The sequence below is a fragment of the Leuresthes tenuis genome, unplaced genomic scaffold (assembly GCF_036924035.1).
Source record: "Leuresthes tenuis unplaced genomic scaffold, fLeuTen1.0.hap1 SCAF_10, whole genome shotgun sequence".
Taxonomy (NCBI): domain Eukaryota; kingdom Metazoa; phylum Chordata; class Actinopteri; order Atheriniformes; family Atherinopsidae; genus Leuresthes; species Leuresthes tenuis.
Window position 1 is genome coordinate 16,678,396 of NW_027325364.1, and position 25,488 is coordinate 16,703,883.

Below are 25,488 nucleotides of genomic sequence, written 5' to 3' on the forward strand. Positions count from 1 at the left end.
GATAGAGCGGTGACAGAAGAAGGTATTATTTGACAATATGAGTTTGTCTTGTCACCACCGCTCCCAAGGTATGCACGCTGCTTACGACAGGGAGGAGAAGTACATACTCATTACAATTCTACTGTGAGCGAGGACAAGGTCTCCCAAGACATGCATTTATTATGCACAACATAATACAGAACAAGACCCCATCAAAGACTAATGGAACAGGTAATGCAATGAGGTACTGTGCAATCAGATAAAAGATGTTTATTATCATGACAATACCATATAAAAACAGATTAAAAGAAAAAGAAAACAAAAAAAACACAGAAAGCAAGTGTAAAATCCAAATTGCAGCCGGCACTTTGGAAATAATCAATCGTGGCCTCTGTCATGCCATCGCCACAAAACACATTTACAATTGCATAGTTTAACGACGGCTACAAAATTAAAGTTGATACTTAAAAGATATCCTCAACAATAATTCTCTTTTTGCGTTACTCTAAAATAAATAATACTTCTGCAAGTCTTTGTTTTACGTATCCGGGATGAAGCGGTCAGACAAACAGAAACCATCCTGTGAGATTTGTAAAGTTGATGACGGGTAGCGACTAAAGAGGGACAGTGATAAGAACAGCCACCGAGTTACTCCGACTCGCAGGTCTCTGCAACTGAAGACACCAATCACCCTGAGCATAGACAGACCTGCGCAATAGCCAGCAGGACCTGATCGTCATCCTCCACCCAGCCATTCCAATCAAATATTTTGGGAAATCATTCACAGATCCAGTCAGGCTAGTAAGCACTTGGGAAAAATAAAATAAAAAAAAAATACTGATCTACTTAGAAATCACTCCAGTCTCATTATTCAGGGGACACACTGATATTTTTGTCTGTTCTAGCCCAGCGATTATAAATCTGGTATACTTTACTGCTGGCCATTTTCCAAAGCCAAGCGTAGGCTTTTAGATTGATTAATGCAATTTTTACCTTCCAAGCAGCTTCTGGTATCCATGCATTTTGGCATGATATGAAATGCCTCTACATGATTTTATTTCCCCCCTTTCACTTCAGTTTTTGTCTAATCATCTAAAACCCTAAATTTATAGCCAATTACTGCCTGAGCTCACCGACAACAAAGACATTCACTGCAGCAAGAAGGTGGTAGTGTCAAACCAGTTTAGATATAGAAAATGCTAGGGCTTAAAAACAAGTTACTGTTGAGACAGGCCACTCCTTAAAAGCTGCGTAAAATGTTTATATTAGGAATCCATATCCAGAAATCGTACATATTTTGGATTTATGGGATGAGACAGTAGGCCAACATGTCATTAAAACCTTAAAGATAAACTAGATAAACTCAAGTCTTGTTTAGTGTGTAGAAGAAGTGCGTGTTGAATAAGCTCCTGTGGGAAACCAGATAAAGTGCTTGAAGTCATTCATGTGAGAAAGCTGGGTCTCATGCAACAGTGTCCTTAGCCTGATGCTAAATGATCAAATCTCAGAGAGACTTGTCCCGAATAAGACTAAAATGTTCCGTCTCCATTATTTTTAGCACTCCTGTGTTCCCCCCCCCCCCAATTCTACAGCCCTCCCTGTTCCTCACATCATCATCAAACCCCTGTTTCTTTTTTGATCCAGTCTCTCAGCTTGGTGACACGAGAGTAGACACCAGGCTTGTTCCGACGAGCACAGCCCTCGCCCCAGCTCACTATACCTGCCTGGAACCACTTTCCACTCTCCTCAAAACATGCCAGGGGCCCTCCGGAGTCTCCCTGGTGAGCACGATCAGGAGAAAAAGGTTATTAGATTGGGTTCAGATGTGCGAGCATGATAATAATGTGGGTTTGAAAACCGATCTATATCAGCCCGTTGTCATCCTATTCTTTCTTAGAAAAAAAAAGTTGCACAGTCTCACCTGGCATGCATCAACTCCTCCAGCCAAGAATCCACTGCAGAGCATCCTGGAGGTGACTTGGTTTTCAGTGACCACATTACACACCGTGTCATTGATTATTTTCACCGATGCCTTCTGCAGGATCTGTGCCTTTTGACCTGCAAAAGAAGAACAAAGGGGTCAACACTCTCCTACGTGACCCACACATTCATTGCTAAAAATCAAAGTTGTTAATGGTCTGGATTAGTGTTAGCTAATGAAGGTTTAAGAGACTTCCCAGGAGAGCTGATGTCTGAGGTGATTTATGGATATGGAAGAAGGCTTAAGTGAACAGGAAAGATTAGAAAAAGATGAGAGAAAAGGGAGGCAGGATGAAGCGTTGGAGAAGTATGTCATGATGGGGGAGGAAAAAAATAAAAAAATAAAAAAATGGGGGGACATTAAAGCAGAGGAAGAAGACATGATGAAATGAAAAGAAGATGAAGGGAAGAAGCAGACAGGCAGAGGATGAAGGACGGAGATGACTTGATCACTGTGAGAGGGATGGGGGAGGAGTAGGATGTCTTCATTTTGATATGTTACGAGTTGGATAGGCTACAAGGAGTAATATAATGGAAAAGTGGATCACAAATAATTGAGGAATAAAAGCATGGATATTCAAAGTAGTCATAATAATAATAATTAGTTAAAAAGAAAAACTGAAAATTCATGAAGCCAGAAATCAGGCCCAATACCTCCTTCCCGGAGTGCGCCCCAGCCTGTGACCCAGCAGGGCATGCCTGCAGGGAAGATGTGGGAGGAAGAGGGTAGGCAGATGGGTTGGATAGTGTTGGTGAACTCCAGCGGCTCAGTGAGCTCCAGCAGGGAAATGTCATAGTCAAAGGTAAAATCATTGTAATTCGGGTGGGTGATGATCCTCTTCACTTTGCGCATTACACCATCCATCTTGAACTGGTTCTGCATGCCACTGTAGCTCTGCCAGTTAGACGGAACAAGGTTGCTGTGGGAGCATCAAATCAAGGGGCAAAGACTTTATTTAGTTTGGAGAACCAGTACGGGTGAATATGAGTGCAATGTTACACAGGCTAATGGAACAGCTCAGCTACTTTTAAGGTTGTAATTCTTTTGTATTTTGTTGTTTTGTCATCTTAAACCAAATGTTAAACACTTTGAAAAGAAAGCAGTTCAAATCAAGTCCAACTGTGTTTTTTTTGTTTAAAAAAAACAAACAAAAAAGGAACAATGAAGGAAAGTAAAAACTTTACAAAGATCCTTGCCATAACAATTATGGACTAGTTCAGTGGTTCCCAATAAGCAGGTGCACTATAAATATCATGCACAGAAGCTGTCAAAATCATATTTTCACAAGTAAAAAAAAAAAAAACAATCAGAGCACATTACTAGAATATCCAATAGTCAATATTCTGTGTGAGGATCATCATGTTTCTGTTCCAAACAGAGCAGTGTTGGTTCTAACATGGATAAATGCTAGTGATAAAAGAGTAAATAAAAGATTAAAGTAAAAAGAATTCTTGACAAAGTGGAATCTACAACTGTGCATTCCATTAAAACAGCACATCTTCTGGATACATTCCTTCTCTACAATGGAACTGCTTGAACCAAACATCAACCTGTGTAAAGAAGCTCTTCATGCAGAAACTTGAGCAAAGAATTGGAAAAATGTCAATGAGTTCCACTAAAGATGGAACAGTCCAGTGGCACAGCGCGTCGGTCTCCAAGTACCAGTTTACGCAGCATATGAACATGAAGGAAATTAAGTCCTGTTTTATGTCAGTGATGAGGGGTACTTATCACAAGAATCATGAGTGCTGGGCCTCTATATTTCCAACAAACCACAGCCATGAAGATGAGGCAATTCACCTTCAAGCTAATTCACTGTAGTGGAAATATTTCCGGAACAACACATACAAAAAGAATGGATTGTTAAAGGTGTTGCACTGAAACTGGCCAACATTTCGTTTCAGGTTATTCTCCCATTCAGCCCTATGTACCTGTCAGAGACTTTGGCACCTTGTAACAATAAAAACCAAAGCTTCAAAAGACTGCGACAAGCATCCCATCACTGACCAGAGGGCAAGCAAACCTGAATTAGCCATTTGTTTTTCTTCTGTCTTGAATGCTGGACCCTGAATTCAAGAGACAGGTTTGATTTACGAGGGAAAAAAAAAAAAAAGTTGGAATCCATTGCATCTAGATGTATAAAAATGTTTTTCTCGACATTACAAAAGTGTCTGCACAATAAGCAGGTACTAAAGACCTACGAGTGGAAAGGAAAAACAAACAACAGTGCTTTGTACAATAACTGAATCGGTGAACATGATTCCCTGCCTAATCGTGATAAAAGGGGCTCAGGTTGTACAGCATGGTTAGTGCACCACCAACAGGGCACTCTGATGAACACAGACAAAGAAGCACATTAACAAGGCACAATAATCTTGTTTGTTTGTTGTTTCTTTTTTTCTTGAATTATGCAAACAGAGTCAATTTGGAAGACTCTCCAATTTGTGTACAAATACACCTCTCATGAGCAGAATTATACTTTTTTTTCCTTTTCCAGCTGAATAGACTAATGTGAAGGTTTCATCATTTCACCCAAAAAAAATGCAATCCATTACTCAGAATAGTCGTGCTCTGCACATGCGAGAGTGATTGGGATCTGTGACTCACTCTGGAGAGGTGGTGATGAAGCAATGCGAGGCCGAAAGGAGCCACCTATCAGAGATGACTGAGGCACCGCATACATGTCCATAGGTCTTGAAGTGAAGACTGACTTGCCAGGGCCACTCCCCAAGCTCAGCGTTCTGCCCTCCTACAATTCGATTCAGCTTGTAAGGCCTGGTGCCACAATCTGTAATTCAACAGAGAATGCAATGAAAGAAGGAGGCATTGGAGTGGAAAACGCAAGGTAAGATAAATTACAGAAATATATATCTATATATAAATAAATAATAAAACCAGAGGATGAAATATAGTTTACTTGAGGATGCCGATCTTAGCTGTAAATTCTAATATGAGTCTTTGGAATCCTTATAAGGCATACTGGCATATTAGCTTTAAAAAAAAAAAAAAAAAAAAAGACAAGAAAATGCAGAAACACCCTCAGGCTTAAATGGAGGGGAAAAAATCATCAGAGATGCTTTCAAAGAAAAATTAAATAAATAAGCAGCCAAGGCCTGAGGCTCTTTTCTAACAGCCAGTCCAACACGCAGCTCAACCTTACTTCAATAATCTAGTTTGAAAGACACTGACAAAATTAGCTCCACTTCCATCCATTTGAACAAAATAAATAAATAAATAAATAAATAAATAAATAAATTAGGGATTCTATATAGAAGGTATTAAGACATTTCTCACCACAGCCAGACTCATCTGAATTATCGGAGCAGTCGTCGACCCGGTCGCATTCGGCATTCACCTTGTTGACACATTCTTTGTTACTGCACACGTAGCTGAAGGCGGAGCACATATTCGGAGCTGCAGGAGAGTGGAGGCAGGTCCCAAAAGTTCAAACTTATCCAGTCATGTGAAAAATAAAGGGCATCCTTTTTCAACCATAAGGGTTTTTAGGACATAATCAGTTAACTTCAACATTATACGCAGCGAAATTGTTTAGCAAACCACAATAAATAATAATTTTCTGCATGATGTTATCGGTCGCTCTTTTTGGGATCATTGTGCTGCTGCATAACATCATTTCAGCCATCATCTGTCAGACAGATGACCTCACATTTGACACTTGAATACTTTGGAATACAGAGGAGTTCATGGTCGACTGCAAGGTGCTCTGGTCCAGTCACTGTGAAGAAAAGGCCCCAATCATTAGCCCTCCACCGCCATGCTAGCCATGCTTGAGATGCTGTCTTTGGTTTTTTTTCATCAAACATGGTGCTGTGTATTATGATCAGACATCTCCACGCTGGTCATATTTGTACAAACAACACTGTTCCAGAAAACTTCAGATGCAACTTTGCAAACCTAAGCTGCGCTGCCATGTTTTGTTTTGGTTTTTTTTAGAGAGGAGACGTTTATCTGGAAAAATGTTCCTTTTACTAATCTAATTTGAACATTTCTATGTTAGAATCTGAAATGTAGCTCGCGGGTTCTTTTGCAGTTTCACTTAGCTATGCATGGTCTGACCTTGGAGCAAACTTGCTGGAACATCCACCCCAGGGAAGATTGTTAACAGTCTTGAATTAATTAATTAATTTATTTATTTATTTTCCCCCCATTTTTACTATAGAACATTGGAGTCCAAATTGTCTGGACATGTCTTTATAACTCTTCCTGGACTGATGGACAACAACAACTAATTCTCTAAGATCATTGCTGACATCTTTCCTCTCTGGAATTGTGTTAACACACACCATGATGCTGCAGACCAGCAAACTGCCAAAATGTCTGCTTTTATAGAGGTGCTCACACTTGCAGATCATTAATTAATTAAGTGCATTTGATGAGGAGCACTTGGCTGCTACTTAATCTATTAATTCCTATGGAATCAGTAAGGTGGACTTTGTTTTTAAAGCATCTGTTCTGGATTTTGACTCAGTTTTTGTTCAGTAATAATAATAAAGTAATATGTCGTGTGTCGTTCTTCCGAGGTTGTATTTAGACCTAGTAAGAATCAGATGATGTCCTGATATCTAAAACATTAGAAATAAAAGAAGGCATTCTTTCTTTTTCATGTGACTGTATTTAACCAGTAAAATACTATGCAATCAGCAAGGCTTCAAAGTGAGGCTAGAATGCACAATGCACAGTGATTGAGGAGCAGATTGCATTGATTGAGCATATTGATTGGGATTAAGGTCTAATATCCCTCTTTATTCACAGAAGTGAAAATCAAAAGGAAATGCAATCGTGCCCTCTGTGACTAGGAGAGTGAATGAAGGGGAAATTGATGAATAGTGAAGTGGAGGGTAAGATGAAATGAAAAAATGAACAAAGAACAGGGCAAAGAATTTTTTCTGACATATTACACTGAGAGTACAACATCTTTGTTAAATCTACAAATCTGCTGAGCTGTGGGAGATGGTTAATTACCTAATGGCTTGTGTGACGTGCTTAAGAAAAATAAAATACATCGCTCTTTATTGGATTTTCAAGTGGACAACAACTGGCTGAAAATAAGTATTGCCACTTACAGGTTTTACACGAGGCCTCGTCGCTTCCATCTTCACAGTCCATTTTACTGTCGCACACAACATCCTGAGGCAGACATGCCCCATTCCCACAGCGCCACTCATTTTGCTCACAACCTGGAGGCAATGAAATATGCTGATAAAGAAATGACTTTCAAATAAAAGATATCCTGAACAGGGTGACGATCCAGTATGCTTCAGAAAGACATTAGCAGAGCAGCAGTAGCAGACATTAGCATCAAGCTCCATTCTCCTTGTATGTATTACATACGATTAAGCATTTGGATGAACGCCGAGCACCTTGGGCAAGGCTTCAAACAAACTCCATTACTGATGAAACGATGAGTGTACACAGCCCGGGGGTCAGTGACCATAGCATTAGCGTTTATGTTAGCACAATTAGCATAGCATTAAATAGGCTTTGGATCCCCTAAAGAGCACTTTAGGAGATGGACACACTTACTGCATTGTTTCTCATCGCTCCCATCGCCACAGTCGTTGACACGATCACACACCCAGAGTTTAGGTTTGCACAAACCATTTTCACAGCTAAACTGGTCCTTGTCACACTCTGAGAAAAAACAGAGATTACATTTTTCTTTTTTAAACAACAGGATATTTCTGCAACACATCAAGTTCTGTCCAGATAGTATGAAGATACGAATAGCAGCAAGACTGGAGATAGCAAACCAAGCTCTGTCTGATGAAAATCCACTTTGCAACTAGAGCTCACTACAAAACATTCTCAGAGTAGGGAACTAAAAAGAAAATCGATGAAGAAAAAAAAAAGGGAAAATTGTAATTGGCAAGTTGTGGGAAATTGTGCATAATTCCTTGGCAATAAACATTGCAAGACTTCCTGGAGTCCAGCAACTCCATAATGAAGACTAGATAAGATATGATCTCGCTCATAAAACCACAACTTCATTCTTTTTACTCTGATTTAGTGTTTTCCCATGTATGCAGTCGCTCTGCTGAGCCAAGCTAACTGACTGCTGGTCATATTTAACAGGGAGATTAGGAAAGTGGTATCAATCCTCTCATTGAACTCAAAAAAATTGTTTCTTTTAAAAGATGAGGACATGGAAAAGTGGACAGAAGACGAGTTCAGAGGGGGGGTGGGGGAGTGGTTGGGTCAAAGGGAAACTTACTACAGTGCTTCTCATCGCTCATATCGCCACAGTCGTTCCAGCCGTCACACTTCAGCGATTTTGAAATGCAAATGCCCGAGTCACAGGCCAACATCCCAGGGCAAGCTACTCCCACAAGACGAGACAAGAAAAGAGAGAGGGAACAGAGGGAAAAAGGACAGAAAGGCAGTGATGACAACTTCAGTGAGCGGGAGTGACAGTATGTTCACAGCATCCATCAACTTGCCGATCGGAGCAATTATAAATCCATTTTGGTCAAACTGGGAGATGACATAAAGAGCACAGGGTATTAAAACTGGCATGCTCCTGCCTGACAGCCACAAATAAAACGGACCCTATAAACAAACTCTCTGCTGATTAGTCTTGCTCTTGAACTTCACTGCTGCAATTTCAAAGCCTGTATAACAAAATAGCCATTTGACTGTCAATCAGACAAGGTATTTTTGTCTTTCATACGACACACTTACTCCCCCTTTGCTCTCCATAATTACACGCTAAGAGTGTCACTGTCATGTTGTAACATTTTACTCATCTCGCAAACTTTGTGTATTTGGGAGAGACGAGATTTAACTCACGATCAGCTGGATCATAGGCGATGTACTCTGCATTGAAGCCTTTGTCGGTGTAGGACTCGTCAGAGTGAAAGGCCACCTCCAGCACATTGGTCTCACTGGTCAGAGCCAAAGAAGACACTTCTCCACAATACCTTGCGCATAAGACCAATGGTAACAACAAGTTAAAGCGGTTTTTACTTTTGTAGTTCTAATGGATTTAACTAAGAACGGGAAATGCTATTTAAAAAAAAAAAAAAAAGGAAACCGCTAAGACACCATTTTTATTTAGGTTTAAGAATGAAAAATTAGCATATTTAAACATTGGTGATATGACAAAGAATAGTTGGTCAAAGCTTAAACTGGAAGTGTAAACTGTGGCAGCTGTTTTGGTAATCTTGTAATCATTCATCTTGGTTTCTGCCAGCAGATAAGTTTGGACACGACAGCTCATTTGATGGCTCATGTTTGTTCTCTTGCTTGAGAGCACATTAGCAATCATGCCACTATGATCCCAAATATGACAGCTAAACAACCCTAGATTTATTTTTTCTATGATATGCACAAGTCTGTCATTTAACAAGACAAAGCAGTAGTAGGTTAAAAATAAAAATATAATGCATGCTTTCAGACAGTTTGTGGTACATTTTGGTTGCTGCAAACTGCTCAGATAACATTTTTATTTAGGTTGTAGAAATTGTGGCGTCCACTGGCCCGAAATAAGAAAAAAATAAACAAGTCTATTCAAATCTGAAATCAATGGCTGGATTAACTGGTGCAATTTCAGTCTTGTGACTGGTCCTAATTTCTCTAGCACTGCTTTCATATTCTGAATAACAACAACTGAAAGAAACCCTGACAAACTGCAGTAATCAGTCATCGGCACTTCATTTTGTATCCTCGTCAGTTTGGCTTTGTTAAAAAATTCAGTCGAGAGTATAAAAAAATAAAGTCAAATCACACCAATGTCTTTGTTCTTGGCAAATACAGTTATTATCATTCTTACTATTTTTAATAACTGAATTTACCAAAGAAATACTCTACATTTTCGAATGGCTAAAGCATAAAAAACAAAACAAAGCAAAAACACTGTTCAAACCAATGCCATCAAAAGAATCAGCAATTAAAACGTGCCCTCAAAAGCAAATCTACTGTAACTACAAGTAGTTAATTGCACTTTTTGCAGGCTTTTCTTGCATTTTGTGGTTTTTCATACTTAAGGGCAATTCTTTAGCAAAAATAGTCATAATTCAACCATTTTTTATTGTTTCGTTTCAACCACCACCAACAACTGGCAAACAGACAAAGAAATCAAGTCTTACTTGGTTCCCATGATTTCCACATAGTCTTTATGACACACACGGACGTCCACGCCTGGCTCTTTCAGGCGGAATATCTTAAAGTTCACCCGTACCTTTTTCCCTGTAGGGACCTATAGCATAGAAGAACAGGTGATTGGTGTTTCTTTTTTTCATGACGCACGTCACTCCACTTGCTTCACACACAAAGACGGATATATTCCGTGCGAATGCACACACACGCGAGCTGCAACACACGCCACGATAGGCCGTCGTGCATCTATCTCACTACACACACAAACAGACAAACAAACAAAACCCACACACAAAACACTGCAGCTCAGCTCGGGCTGCTGCAGCAACAGCAGTCTGACAGATGAAGATAGAAGAGGTACTGAACAGCTTGGCTTCTATAGTGCTGTCTCAGCATTCCTCTCATGGCAGGCTAAGGATGGCGGTAGAGGAGGTAGAGGAGGAGGAGGCGGTGAAGGGGCTAAAGCAGAGGGGAGTACGGAGGAAGAGAAGTGTTGCAAACCTTGATGGTCCACTTGCAGTCCGTGGCAGGTGGATAGAAGCTGGGGTGCAGAGGTGAGGCAAAATTCCCTTTGCTTGCAGACAGGTCACCGCCACACTTTTTGACTGAAATGGATATTCAACAAACTCACATTACTATAATTATTACCGTCTTTTGTAATACACGAAAATATAAACCAAACTGCTATCAATTATAGCGGTTTTACAGAATAGTGTGAACAAAAGAGTATATTAACTCACCATCACGCTTAGGAACGGCTTTATACTCAGCCCTAAAACCAGGCCTGTGGACATGAGAGTCAGTAATAAAGCTAATCAGCATGATGTTGCCGGATGACACCACCTCCAAGGGGTTGGATGGAGGCCTCTGACCACAATTCCTGAGAGAGAACAATGAGCAATAAAGGAAGGCTGTAAACAGAACAGATCCAGTTTGGGAATAAAAAAAAAAGTGTTTCTAATGAGTTGTAGCAAACAACTTTGAAGCATTTGCTAAATGTCTAAGATGTTAACTGGATTTAATCTTTCTTAGGAAGCGCAACACTGACACAACTCAAATACAGCTGCGACTCTTTAGTCAGGGGCACCAAGACAGCAAAGTAAAATAGAAAGAAAAGAAAGAAATGTAAACAATTTGAGCAATGAGCAGTGAAAGCAATAAAGAGAGAGGCATCAGCACCAACTAGAAATTGCTTAGGAGGAATTTCAAAGTCAAACATTAGGTACATTAACAAAAATAAATTAAAAAAAAAAAAAAAAAAAGTTCTAGCACTGCTGGCGGCACATCCATGAAGGTGTGAATGACACTGCAAGAGTCGCAATACATCTACCTCCAGCAGAATAATGTCATTATAGAGTATTATATTATGGCTCTCATAAACCCCATGTCACCTTGGATAAAGCTGATCGCTCAACAGCATTATAAAAATTTTATGCATCGCTTGGTATCGTATATTTGTTTGGCAATGATTTCTGAGTTTAAAATTGCCTGCAGCTACAACTGATGTTGCATTCAGTTGCCTGTAGTTTCTCAGAGAAAAAAAAAAAAAAATAAATAAATAAAAAAAAAAAAAAAAAAAAAACACATCCCCCACAGACAAAGTGCAATTACACACAGTGGTGTAGTCGGATTCGGGTTGGCACCTTTCAAAGATTTGAAAGGAGAGGTCTTTTTTGAGCCAACTCAATCTCGCTGAGGTCTCCAAAGCTGACAATAAAAAGGAACACAGAGCGCTAAAGGCTTCAGAGGCAAAGGAAAAAAAATAAGTTGTAATCACAAATCCAGAGGAAGGAATGAAGTGGTTCACATGTTCCACCCACATAAAAACAGTTTTTTATTCCAAGATCCCTCTGTAATGTTTCAGTCAAATACAAAGTGATTCCTAATGGCTGTCTTCTGGGAACCTCTCTCTGATCTTACAGGCAAAACAAATTAGGTTAATGTCGCTTGAAGTCTATCAAATAAAATCTACAATGAAGGTTTAAGACAAAAAATGACAATGAAATGTCTGCCACAATTTCATGGACAGAAGAAGATTGAGTCAATTTATCATCCTTCCTGTTGGCAACCCACAGTGAATGTTGCATAGTATGCAGCCAGTGAATAACAGAAAGAATCTGATGCACATATAAAAAGGTATCATGTAAAAGGGTCCATCGTAAAAAAAAAAAAAAAAAAAAGATATGACCCTACGTGTGCCTGTGAAGCCTTTGCATATTCCCAGTTCTACTTACTCTGTGATGGCCTGAGAATCGTCAGGACTTAAAGAGTCGAAGATCGAGACAAAGTCATCGGAGCAGTCATCTTCAATGTGGAAAAAAGGGAAATTGACAGATATAGTGTTCTCCTCCGAGGCTCGGATTTGCCACTGACACCGAATCTTGGAAGGGTAGCCATTGGGGAATCCTGGGGATGTAAAATTTTGTGCCGTCTCGACAGCTTCCAGACGATGGAAACAGCCCTCTGAGAGTAACAATAACAAGCGCGTTGCTTATATCATACACTGTTCAGGGACAACTACTATGATAATACAGTGTAATGTACGTCTATAAATTGTCAGACTGTGTCAAGAAAAAATAAATAAATTGTTAAACATAGCAGCCAAAACTTCCTGTCCTGGTACAGGGATCTTAATCTCTGACAGGAGCAGCACCTGTGCAGTACAGGTCAGGCCAGTCATTTGTTACAGGCTGGCAGGAGGGTGAGCATCTAGCCAGCTGGAAAATTACAGCTACAAGTGATTGAAATAGGACATACTGTACTTACTGGCTCTGGGGTTCCTGGCCATGCGATTATCTGTGACTGGTGACACAGACATGGGGGTGGGGTGACAGGGAAACAGAAGGAAAGGTAAGAATAGGTCACCAAAGTTGGGAGGCTGATATAATTTGATGCATGAGCCTAAAATATTTGTTCTGCACATTTTTCTGTTCCACTTCCCTGCTATTGAGAAAACTAGTGATGGTGTGTAGCTTTTTCTGCTCCGTCTCACCTTGCCCTACAGCAGCAACTCATACATCTCTGTCTAACTATCTAGGACAGCAACATCAGATCATGCCCATAGAAATCATTCTAAAGAGGACCAAAACCACTGAGTCACAGGGCCAGCGCTTGGCTGGTGGCCAGGATGTCGACAAATGCAATGTGAATGCTGAGAAGACAGAAGGAAGAAAAATGGCTGTCTCAAGGCAGGCCAGGGCCCAGCTAATATCATTAGAGGATCCAAACAGCATAAAATGTGCAATCTCAGATGCAGCACAAGCTGAGAGGTCTGGCTTATCTGTTATCATCTTATCAGCACAACTCAGTGCAAGCTACTATAATATAAAGAGAAAGCAAACAGAAAATCAACATTGATAGGACTTTTTCCAGATCTATATTCCCAGTGCTTTATATTTGCCAATTGCTGAGGGTCCTATCCTGGAGTCAGCTATAGCAAAAGTGCAGTTGTGCCTGTCTTGTTTTCCCCTCAGTGTGACCTCATCCCCCCCCGGTCATGGTGGTACCTACGTGAGGCAGTGACTTCACTGATCTGGATATCACTGCGGCTCATCATCCCACGCCGCTCTTTAAAGCCACCTTCAAGCGCATCCAACACCCGCTCCTCGGAGAACTCTGGCACAAGCTCCAGGTCGGTGGCTGGAATTTTAAACCTGGACCAGTAATAGGCTATAACGCCTTCGCTGGTGTAAGCAGAAGTAAGAAATGGACAAAAGCACAAAGAGTAAGCATTCAATAAAAAAAAAGAGGAAGCAAACATCAGTGGGGTGTTTCTAATTTGTATTATTCTAAATCACAGAAGCCAAAATTAATCAACTTAAAGAGTAAAATCCTGTTGGTGCCGCAAGCTACACAAGTGTCAATCCCTGGTCTTCTGCTGTCTAATATTTATAGTCTACCACTGGAGTTTATTATTAGATGGTCCAACAAAGCACATCACTCCTGTGCTGATTACACACAGCATGTGAACCATCTCAATCAATGAAATACTAAATTGCAATGCGATACTACCAAAAAGCAAGAGGATTTATTAGTCAATCTGGCCATGTTCTTACTAGTGAGTTTGTTTTCATGCCCTCAGGGCTGCATGATTATGCACCCCCCCCCCCCCCAGTAAAAAAATAAAAATAAATAACTATTATGCTAATTATTTTCTTCCGTTTGCTGTTAGGTTGCTAAATAAAGACAGTTGCTTTTTTTGTTGGTCTGTTTTTTTTGTAATTCTGATTTTGTCATCACCTGAATATCTGCAAAAGACTTTACGAGGCCACTTGTGGGAAACAGATGTGGAACTGTTATCGCTGACATGCTGTTACTGTTGTTGTTAGGCTGTTGTGTTTGTGCTAAACTGAGAACTGGGAAGGCTGTCAAACTGAATAGTCCATTTGGGATAAATAAAGTTTTTCTAAATCTGAATACTAATGTCAGATAATAGATAGCAGTTATACTATATAATAATATATATTATCAGTTAATTCACAGTTATACGATACACATTTACAAATCCCTGCATAGAAAACTACATGCATACAAGCAAACATACATCTAAAAAAAATAAAAATAAATGTTCAAGAAGCATGAACTGGATCCCAAATCAAGATAAAAAAAAGCTCATGACCATGGACAGAAAATAAGAACAAGAAGAGACAATTTCTGGAAATGCTAAATTACTGAAATGTACACATTTATAGCATCCATTTTAAACAAACCATCATTTTCAGCCCCACCACCCCTTGTTTTAAGTTGGAACGGGTTATAGAAGAGGTTGAGCTCTGAAATAAAGGATGAACCTCTCTACTGCATTAGAAGGAACCATTATATGAATAATAAAATCATTTTTTAAATGATGTGGTCAGTTGGCTACTCTTATCATTTTTTCCTAACCAACTGAAGACAGGACACAGGGGTTTGAGTGAGGTGCCCAAATAGGCTGTTACAGTTGCCTAAACTGTAAATGTAAAGGAGGTCTTAAGGATATAAAACATTCAACTGGATCCATGTTGACTCATCTGTAAGCTCTCAGTTAGGCTCATGTCATCCAAATCTGCGCATCTCCTTAATATTTTATGTGTGATGTTCCATACTTGTCACTACTTTTATTCATTTCCTGCCATGTGTGATGTGCGTCACAAATAAACTCGACTGGACCAGCTGTGGCAGCAGACTTTGCTTGCATCCACTGTGGTGCTGCACCACATCGTGAGGAGTGAACTGTACTGATTTATTACTTCACTACTGTGGAAATAGTTTTAGCTGCAGTCTTGAAACTTTCAATCTTCAGAGGTTGGTGCAAAAAAAAAAAATTTAATAAAAAAATCTTTCCCTTATCGAAGTTTTTATTACTCTTAAGTTTCCAAAAGCAGTGGAGCCGATGGTTCAGCAGTAGGAAATACTGAGAGAACTTTAAGGTCTCATCGGTACCTGAATGCAGTGACCACAGATTCCTGGTGGTATTTTGCAAGGAGTGGATCAGACTGGTAGTTTTCCCCGAGCTGTGTAGAGAAAAAGTATTTTTACTCAACAGAACATGTGATAGATTTCTGCTCCACGGTTTACAGAAATTAGCATGTTAATGGAAAGACGGCGTTCCAGTCATACTTTGTGGACTTAAAATCAGAGCAAACTTGCAGTGTTCATGAATTTGAGAGTAAAAGCCCTCTCTTTGTGTGCTAAAAGTCTGGATGGAAAAGAAAAAGTTTGCATTCGAGTCCTGACAGCAACCTCCCTCAAAGTAACATCTGCAAAAGGATGGGAGGAATCTCACTTAATGATAAAAGCTGAGAGTGACACAACAGTTTGAGTTTAAGCCAGCGAGGAGAGAGGAGAGCAAAAACCATTTTCCTGAACCTGTCAGACAGGTGGTGCTGCAGTGCAGCATAAACTAGCGGGACAACGGGTTAAACACACTGCTTACTTACTGCCAAACTCCACATGTTGCATCTGTCATCTCAAGAAAAATGCATCTTTGAAAAATATTCTTTAAAAATCTGACATTTTTTGATATAGTGTCTGAAAACTTTGTATATTAAAAAGCTCTCTGCCAATTATCTAGTCATCTGTACACAACTTCCTCCGCAAATCCCACCCAACACCCCCAATAATGTGTACTGTTTTTCCACTGAATTGTGTGCTGGAAGGGTTTAAGTGAGGGCTTTTTTTTTTTTGTTATCAACATGTTAAGTGGTGCTACAAACATCTCCACTGCCTCAAATACGTTGAGGAAATTGCTGAGGGAATGCACAGCATTTTATTCTTTCACCCACTCAAATGTGCCTACAGCAGTTTCTGTGCACTGGGAGGGACAGATTTAAAAAGCACTCACAGGCAACATTCACAGCTAATCCGTACCGAGAGAGAACTGAAAGTACTTTGCTCAAAATATTCAACAGAAACAATGTATGCAGCAGAACAAAAATATGGGAAGAAATCTATTGACGTCGTACTCACAATTTTCTCCAATTTTCCAGCAAGATCCTGGAATTCTTGACTGTCGGTGTCCTCAAGCTTTTGGTCATATTGCACATTGACCACCTTCAAATGTCCACTGAACACCTGGACCGATGGGCTGACCTTCTTACTTAAGGTGATTTCTGAATCAGCATCCTTAACTTGGAGGAGACAGGCAGATGAGAGTCAAGTTTTGATCAACAAAATGCTATGAGACGGCTGCCTCTGATGAAGAAGGAAACTTTTGAGGAGGCCTTGAAGCCGAAGCCGAATCCTCAGCTGTACGGTGCAATCTCCCACTGTGAAGACAGTTTGGCTTTTGGAGCAATTAAATTAGCCAGTCGAATCAAGATGGTGTTTATCGAGACTTCAGAGGCCTTTTTAATCAGGCGCTGGGCGTGTAAATGACAAGAAAAAAAAAAATAAACCAAAAAAATAAATAAAAAAAACTGTGCCATGGATTCATGACATTTTTCTCCTTTGCATTATTAAAGGAAACCGTCAGAGCTGTCAAATAGGCGAACACTAATGGGAAATTACAAAGTCCAAACACGCCACTCTTACACTCTTATATCAAAGAGCTCTGCCTTCACAGCAAGTGTAAATGATCCACTTTACAGTTTATGATGTTATTCCTGTTCTGGCAGTAAGTGATGTGAGCAATGCAAATATTTCAACTTCTCATTTATATCCATCAGGAATATCTTTGATTTATGTGCAGAGATGTCCACAGAATGTCCATCATGTGGTAATTGTTCCCATATTAACTTTACTCAAACAAATACAGCACAGAAAGATGATAAATTAAAAAAGGAAACCTTTCAACACTTACAGACAAAAAACCAAATGAGGAACGCGGCAACAGCTGCGAGGATGAGAAGCGCCACAAGAACACCAACGATGATGCCCGTTCTCGACTTCGATGGTGCCTTCTCTTTGCTGGTTAAGAAGTCGATCCGCTCATGGTGGCCATTCCGGCTCTGATGTAGAAAAAGCAAAACGGAGTCAGCAAATAAGCAGCAATAATGCCATGAGTTAAACCCACATGACACCGACAGCAAACTCTTTGCATTTATTAAAACCCATCTATTCATCCAGTTTCTATATCCACTTAATCCAATTCAGGGCTGCAGGCAGGCAGTAGCTGACACTGGGAGTCAGTCCATCACAGGGCCACACAGAGACAAACGGGACACTTTTAGGGCCAATTTAGAATCACTAATTAACCAAACATGCATGCTTTTAAGATGGGAGGAAGCCGGAGTACCTGGGAGAACATGCAAACTCCACACAGAAAGGTCCCGGCTGGGATTCGAACCAGAAACTCTCCTGTTGTGAGGCGACAATGCAAACCACCAGCCCACTTATCAAAAAACATTTTAGAATTATGAGACATTTAAAATAAGTTGTGTTTTTCTTTAAATTGATCACATTTCATGAGTAGTATTTATAATCTATTTCTTCCCCATTCCATGAGGCTAATACTTTGCTGTACGGGGCGGATGGTCTGCTGCTGCCCGTATATTTGAGTTAGCACAGCTATTTTGTGCCAAGAGTGACTGCTTCAAAGACTGTACTGACCATTGTGAAATGCTGATATCAACCACTGAAATTGTGCTTGTTGTGAAGTGAAAGACTTGCAGACACTAAAAGACGTCCACAAATAAAAAAAACATCTTCTTTAAACATGATGGCCCCTTCTGCATCTTCCAGAAACTGGCACAAGGTTTGGTTGTAGATTTTTAGCTAATCTTTAACACAAAACGATACAACTAGCGCAGTAATTGCATTCCATACGAGCATCCCTCCACTATCTTTCTGGCCAAAGAATTGATACTTTGTATGTTTGGACACTCTCTGAAGGTTACAAGGTTGCAAAAGTCTTTTTTTTCTTGTTTTGCTAACCCTATTGACATTCCCCCCCCCCCCAAAAAAAAAAAAACATTTGATGGTCCGATGGTCATGCTGCTCAAGTTAAACTATTTCAAGAGTGTTCCATCTATCCAAAAGACAGTCATTTCCTCATTATTTAATATCACCAACTATGTCATGTTCATATTGCTTTAGGCCACACCCTAACTCATAAAACAAATACAGATCACCTGAAATGGGTGAAGCTAAAAAGCATTCAGGTTTTGACCAGGTGTTTAAAAAAAGTGACAAAAAAATAACACGAGTGAATGAAAATTATCATATTTTCCTTAAGTGGCAATGAGCTGGTTCTGGAAGTGTGCAGGACCTCATTATTTCACCAAACTGAGCATTTGTGAGACATTCTGAAATAGGGATCTGGATGGAATTTTCCCCCACAACAGATATTGGAGAAACAATTGTGTGAACTTTCTACACCCAGAGCATGAGCGCAACATTAGCGCCTCTTGCAGTGAGACCAACGGTCGATGTTAATCATTGTTAAAACTGAATCAGGAAAGCCTGCTGTGTTGAATAAAGAAATCACCTCTGCAGTTGAGGAAGACAGTGCGACTGTTATGAGTCAACTGTTGGGATATGGAACGCCTAGTTCCACTCTCCAAGGGTGACAAGCTCAGACAGGCAGCTTGTATCGGTTTACGAAAACCTGTTTAGCAATTGTGACAGGGCCATCGCACTCATAACTCCATAATCACAGGCCGTACGCGCCACCAGAAACTGCAAGATAACCTATATATTTCAAGAGGTGTGTGTCTGTCAGTGCTGTCCGTGTGTCTTGTTGTTGAGCCCTCTCAAGTGGGTGGACAAAGAGAGAGGTTTTAGGTCCGTGAGCAATCAACACACAATGAATTCAGTGCCTGTAGCCCATGAGTGAAGAAGCCCGAGTGCCATTAGGGATGGAGAATCACTTTGGTATTAAATCAATTTGTCAGATGTGCTGCCCCTTAAGATGGGGGCTCAATTACATGAGTCTAGATGATAACTCATGGCAATTAAGGCCTATGCCTGCCCAGCTCAGGCTTCCACACATGCTTTCTAATTGGAATCCGTAACAGCAATCATAGGCCAGAATGAGGGGAATCATTAGATATGGGGTCAGCAAGTGCCCCAGGGTTCCTCTCTATCAATCGCCCCGATCCCAGCCTAATAAAACCATTACATACTCTTCATCATATTCCATTCTTCACTACTAGAAAGACATGCTATCCTATCTTTGAACCAATGACAGCATTTTCTTTTTTAATAGGTCATACGTCTCTGAATTATGACGAAAAGCCACACAAGCTACGTAAAACTGTTGTTCGACAAGAGACTGTCGACAGAACTGCAGCGAGTTGTCCCCGAGTGTTTCTACACGGTCCAACCAGTCAGACGAGTAGGGAAAAACTACTGTGAGGTGTGGTTTTTAAAAAAAACAAGTAAAATAAGTGGGACAGTCGACTTTCAAACAATGGGTTGGTGTGGGAATCCATGGAATTGCAACATCCTCATTGCCGTTACTTATTTCTTCACATACTGGTATTTAACTTGTTTTTTTCTGTTTCAAATCAGTCTACACAGCTCGATGGTCTCAGGACAGTGTTATCTGATGACTGTATTAACTAATATGCATAACAAACTCAATCCAAACACCCATAACATGCGCAACTTTTGAACACAAAAGGTTAAAAATCACAGATGAGGGAAAAAAAAGAGAAAAGCGCAGTGAGAAAATGTTTGAGTCCTGAAACTACACAATTACTTTGAACATTTTTCCTCTCTCTGACACATTATTTCCTCTGTCAACACCTCAGTTTGTGGCTGCAGACTCCTAACTGCCTACTATGAAAGCCAAAGATGTCTCGTTTTTTTTTTTTTTGAAGCCACATTATAAATGCAAATTTGAACTTCTTCAGTTTCTTTTAAAGCCAGCTAGTTCATTTCTATGCAACAACCGTGAAATGTGACGTACGTTATAGTTTATCCACAGCCACAGTGAACCGTGGCCACATGATAGCTCTAACCTTCTGCACACATCAAATTCCATTTAGCTGCTTTAGCTTCAATGTCCTGCTGTTGTTCACTGTTACATTTTACTAAACCCCAACCCAATAAAACAGAGCCATCACAAATACGGGTAATCACAAATTACTCAATCCAGACAAATCAGATGATGTCAGACGGTAAGCTGAGCAAGTCCCAACCCATTTTAGAGCCGCAATACCACAACTGATCCTGCGACTACTGGTCTTAATTGGGTGTGAAGAGCATGTAAGCAAAGTGCAACCAGTTTAGTCAGACCCCATTTGTTCACACAGGTGCACCAGCCTCATAATTTATACCTCAGTGAAACAGACAGATGCAAGTCATTGCCTCTGCACAATATCTCAAGTTAAAAAGAACAAAACAGCTGCAGCACAACATTTCAACCTTGCTGAGCCCTGAAGGAAAGAAACCCTTCAGGGCTGAGAGAGGATGAGTGGACTGACTGGTAGCTTTTTGGTTTTTTTTTTTTAAAATCACAATCAGTTTTTACTCACAGCTGACACCGACTTAAGAGACATTACTCGAGTTAATTATCAGGTTCAGTTTCTATGCAGCTCTTTTTTTTGCATATTTCCAACAGCATTCCTAAATACGCATAAACGACAGTTTGCATAGGAGAAATACTGCGTTGTCATTTCTAAAATACAGAATACTCCTTGGTGGAGCAAATAAAAAGGCAAATCAAATGCAACAGTGCAATTAGTGCAATTCCGACTTTCACTGCGTCAATCACTTTTAACACACACACACACACACACACACACACACACACACACACACACACACACCTCCTTGCTGACAGTTTGGTGCAGGTTCAGCTTGGCAGCTGTATATGACCGAGGCCCTTTTCAGACATGAGATACGTAGCATTAATGGCTTCATCAATCTGTTAAAGTGAGGGCACTCAGTCATTCAGACATTTGTCACTTTAATGTTTCTCAGGCTTCCCTCAGACATGCCTGTGACAGTGACGGAGGGAGCCACAGTGCGCGCGATATTTGCCATTCATCGATAGTACATCAAATGAGGTTTATCACTAAAGTCCTCGAATAAAGTCAGTTTTTTTTTTCCACACCAACATGTCATGTTGCCATTTAAATTCTCATTAGCATGTCAAGTGTGCCTTGGTTTGTGTAAAACATAGTTAAAAGCTAAATGGTCTATTGACTGCACTTATATGGTGTTATCCCCCCCCCAGTTTAACTGGATTACTTTAAAAGCTCAAGAAAAACCTGATCTTTTGTCCTCCTGAGGACACGGTCTCTAATGTAACGGCTCTATGCGAAATGATCAGCCACACCACCACCACACAAAAGCCTTTCTGAAGTAAGTTTCCTCATTACAACATGTTATTTTGACATTAAATGAATATTAATCTAACAAATATGCAGCATGTTAGACTAAACAGCAGTGGATGGAGGCAGTTGAAAATGCTAATACTTTAATGAGACTGAGAGCAGAAGCTTCGCCTGCAGCTAAAGCACTTTGAGGGAGTTTTCTGTTCATTTTCTGCAGTACTGCAGCTCATTATCAGAGGTAAAACCAAGGAGGAGGAAAGAGTAGACCAGGTTGTTATGCATTTATTCGAAAACACAATCTGTCCGATTCCCATGAGCAGCTTATCAGAAATCTGATTCACCCACCTCTGCTCTGCATGCCTGTCCTTTAATGTAAACTGAGCAGTTCAAACTTGAGAGGGTTGAAAATGACAGACTGCCATCGCAAAATGTCACATGAAAGCACCGGGTTGCTCATTCAGTCATGACACTAACATGTTCAGCTGCTGTCAAAACAATGGAAAAGCAGAGCAGTCTGAAAGAGGCTTGAGAGTGGTGCTACAGCATCATGGCAAATCATCGTGTAGAAAGTGGAACCGGAGGGGGTTGGAAGCAACAAATCATCCATAACTGCATCCTCCTCGCTGCAGAAAGGAGCGACTGCAGGAAAAACAATAGATTGATCAAGCTGTGAGCGCAGGCAGATTCCGCACAGACAGCTGCTAAAGCTAACGTAGCCCGATAAGGTGCATGGGTGTGAAACAGAATACAACCAAACAAACCCGGGTCAAGCTTTTCCAACTCTTATCACATTTACTACATCTTTGCTGCTTGGTTTCAACACAACTGCTTTGGAAATGTGGGCAGAAAACGCAAGAGAAAAGCAGTACGGCCTTGCTCCAAGAATTATTTACTGACTGCTCTGCTGAGTCACCACATAAACAGGGAACGGTCTCAGGACATTAATCACAGTATTCCTATTCTCAGTGTCAAAGACCGACTTCACTGCCTGTGAGAAATCAAATATTTACAAAGGAAGAAAATGCTCAGAAATGAGCCACAAATCTGATGGAAAAGAAAAAAAGAAACATCCATCTCAGCTTCAAGATTAGACAAGTAAAGGATTGTTATGGAACTTTGAGGCTTTTTGCTTGCATTTGGTCAATTCTTTTTATTATTTTTTTTCCCCTCTGAGAAAAATGGGAAATATTTGGAATTGATTGATAGATGAAAAAATGTTCCATCCTCAAGCAGGATGCAAATCTGTCACGGAGCTAGTTCGGTTAGGCAGCTTTTCCACCCTTCTAAATGTACACATGCCGCACCATTTCTAATTTTACAGCACATAAGAAATAAAATGAGTTGTAGCATCAAGCTTGTGGTGAAATTATGTGACAAATGGCTGTTATTGTCCAGTTGCAAACTAATTTTAAGGGCACAAAAAAAATAAAATAAATAAAATCAGTATGCTGCAGATATAATAGGCGTTTCAAACCCTGAACACCACATGATAACTTTGTCAGAAACCTACATGGAAATATTGACACGTCTATTTTTGAAGCTCCAACAACAACAACAACATCGCAGTATTCGTCTCTTTTCATGATAATAAAAGGTCTGGAAAATGCTGAACATATTTTGTGTCAGCTATACTGCTTTCTCCTACATAATATACTGAAACGTTTGAGCTTGATTTATGCTGATATAAAGCTCATCGTTGACCTGGAAGGCAATAAGTCCACCAGGAACACTTGCACCAAATGCCTTATACGGAAATATTCTGACAATATACCGTTTTTTTTTTTTTCATCTTGGTGCCCAAGATGTTATTTCTATTGCCTGAATCCTGTTCTCGTACATTTACTAAGACAGAGCATTGTGCATTCCCTCCCCAGCCAATGCTGTTTACATGAAGCTGTCGATTAAATGTTAATGCATATGAGAATGTGAGCAGCAATGGCCAAAGCTTTGCAAGCATTAATGAAAGCCTTTGCACGAACAAGTTCACCCTTGGCCGTCTGTCAGTTTTTCCTCGCCCACATGGTCTGCTGGTGTTCCAGAGTCTCAAACAAGACTGAAGTGCAGTATGAAAAAAAAAAAAAAACAAGAAATGACATTTACATAATGCATACATCTGCCAGGAGAGTTCCACCAACGGGTTAGAAAAAGTGGGCTTTGGACACTTTTCAAGTCCTATTATCACTTAGCATGTACGCCTGCTTAAATGCTTCACTACACAAAGACTTTTTCGCCAAAAACAATTAAGAAATGCATAATCAGACTGATCTGAATCCGACTACTAAGAACTGACACCACACATAACTGTGTGTGGCAGCACAACAGACCATAAACCTTCAACAGAAGCTGTGTAAACAGTTTCTGAGAAGCACACGAAGGCTTCAAGGAGAGTTTGAATGCAACTCCACCGATGCAGACTCAGTTTCTCAGGATCGAGAAGTTTGATAGTTTTCATATTGCCAGGATTTAAAATGCATCAGGCTCATGTTTGGAAATTAAAGAAATATCGGTTCCCATTTTTGATTCCAGGGCTTTAACGTCTTCACAGACATCAAAGTTGGGAAAGTGGAAAAGCAATTTCATCAATTTCCTCCCAGGTTGAGCAGTGCTCAGTCCACCAGGGGAGCAGGCAAACCACGCGGCCACACCTAGAAACTGTGTGGAGGCCTTCAAGAGGACCACAAATAGAATATTCAGCGAGGCTGAAGCACGAAACACAGACGTTGGTCCGTTTTATGCTGGCCAGAGGATTATTAACATAGCAAGATAGATAGAAGAATGTTAATAATTCTACAATTCTCAACAACAACAGAAGTCACTTGCAATTACTGCTGGTCAGGATCAACAAAACACACCCAGGTTCACCTGCACACACACCAGCAAGCATAATGAGAACGAGCACAACACACCTGTGACAGGAAGAAGAGTGAAAACTGTGTCTTTGGTCAAAATAAACATAATAAAAAAAATTAAAAAAGGAGAAGTACCGAAACTAGATGCCCTAGTTTAAGCTTTCAGAGTTTAAGCATTCATTTAAAACATGGAAAGGTGAGCAAACTTAGAAACATATTTCTGGTCATACACCTTACAGAAAGTCAGTGACAAGTTTAAAAAAATAAAATAAATAAATCATCTGGGAGGAGAAGGGCTTTGAAATGTGTTTGTAAAGACGCACAGCTCCAACATGTCAGCAGCAGGTTGTCTATAGGCCCAAAAGCAAACTTTGTCAAGTTGAAGGCAAGAGTCTTCTGAGAGACGAAGCTTCCCACAATGTGGATGATAAGCGCTTTCGACAAAACTTACGTTGTATTCATATGAGGCCGAATTCATCTCTGAGATCCAAGTGGAATCCAACAGGATCCGATTCAACTGTGTGGCTGGTTACTATGCCTCCCTTTCTAACAGTCAACGTCCGTAAAAAAATAATATATATATATATGTATATGTATATATCTATAGTAATCGTCTGAAGTGAAGTCTCTTCCTGTTTCAGGTCGCGCGCTGGGTTCTTAAGAGCTGAGATTCCTGCCGCACCTTTGACCAAAGCCACGCCCCCTGTTACCTGAGGCCCTGCGGCTGCCCCCGCATACACAATCCGTCCTGCTCACTAAACTTTCATTCAGTGTCGTTCAGTGAACTGTCATTTCAAAACTCCTGACATCTGCCCACCTGCCCACTTTAGCGCTTTTATGGATGCAGAAACTGAAACGACTT

The 25,488-nt window shown here is 40.3% G+C and overlaps 1 protein-coding gene across 1 annotated transcript; it reads right to left on the reverse strand.

Annotated features, from left to right (window-relative positions):
* Positions 1-305: 305 nt before the first annotated feature.
* On the reverse strand, positions 306-25,238 carry st14 (ST14 transmembrane serine protease matriptase). The gene is made up of 19 exons (XM_072394497.1): positions 25,078-25,238; positions 17,355-17,502; positions 16,523-16,683; positions 15,497-15,567; positions 13,586-13,758; positions 12,842-12,877; positions 12,310-12,538; positions 10,816-10,955; positions 10,577-10,680; positions 10,066-10,175; positions 8,768-8,898; positions 8,193-8,297; positions 7,505-7,612; positions 7,045-7,158; positions 5,255-5,374; positions 4,568-4,748; positions 2,614-2,879; positions 1,901-2,037; positions 306-1,757 (listed from the first exon to the last, which is right to left on the reverse strand). Exons 1-19 carry the CDS (start codon positions 25,102-25,104, stop codon positions 1,596-1,598), a joined length of 2,523 nt encoding a protein of 840 aa, XP_072250598.1. The 5' UTR covers positions 25,105-25,238; the 3' UTR covers positions 306-1,595.
* Between the last annotated feature and the right edge of the window lie 250 nt (positions 25,239-25,488).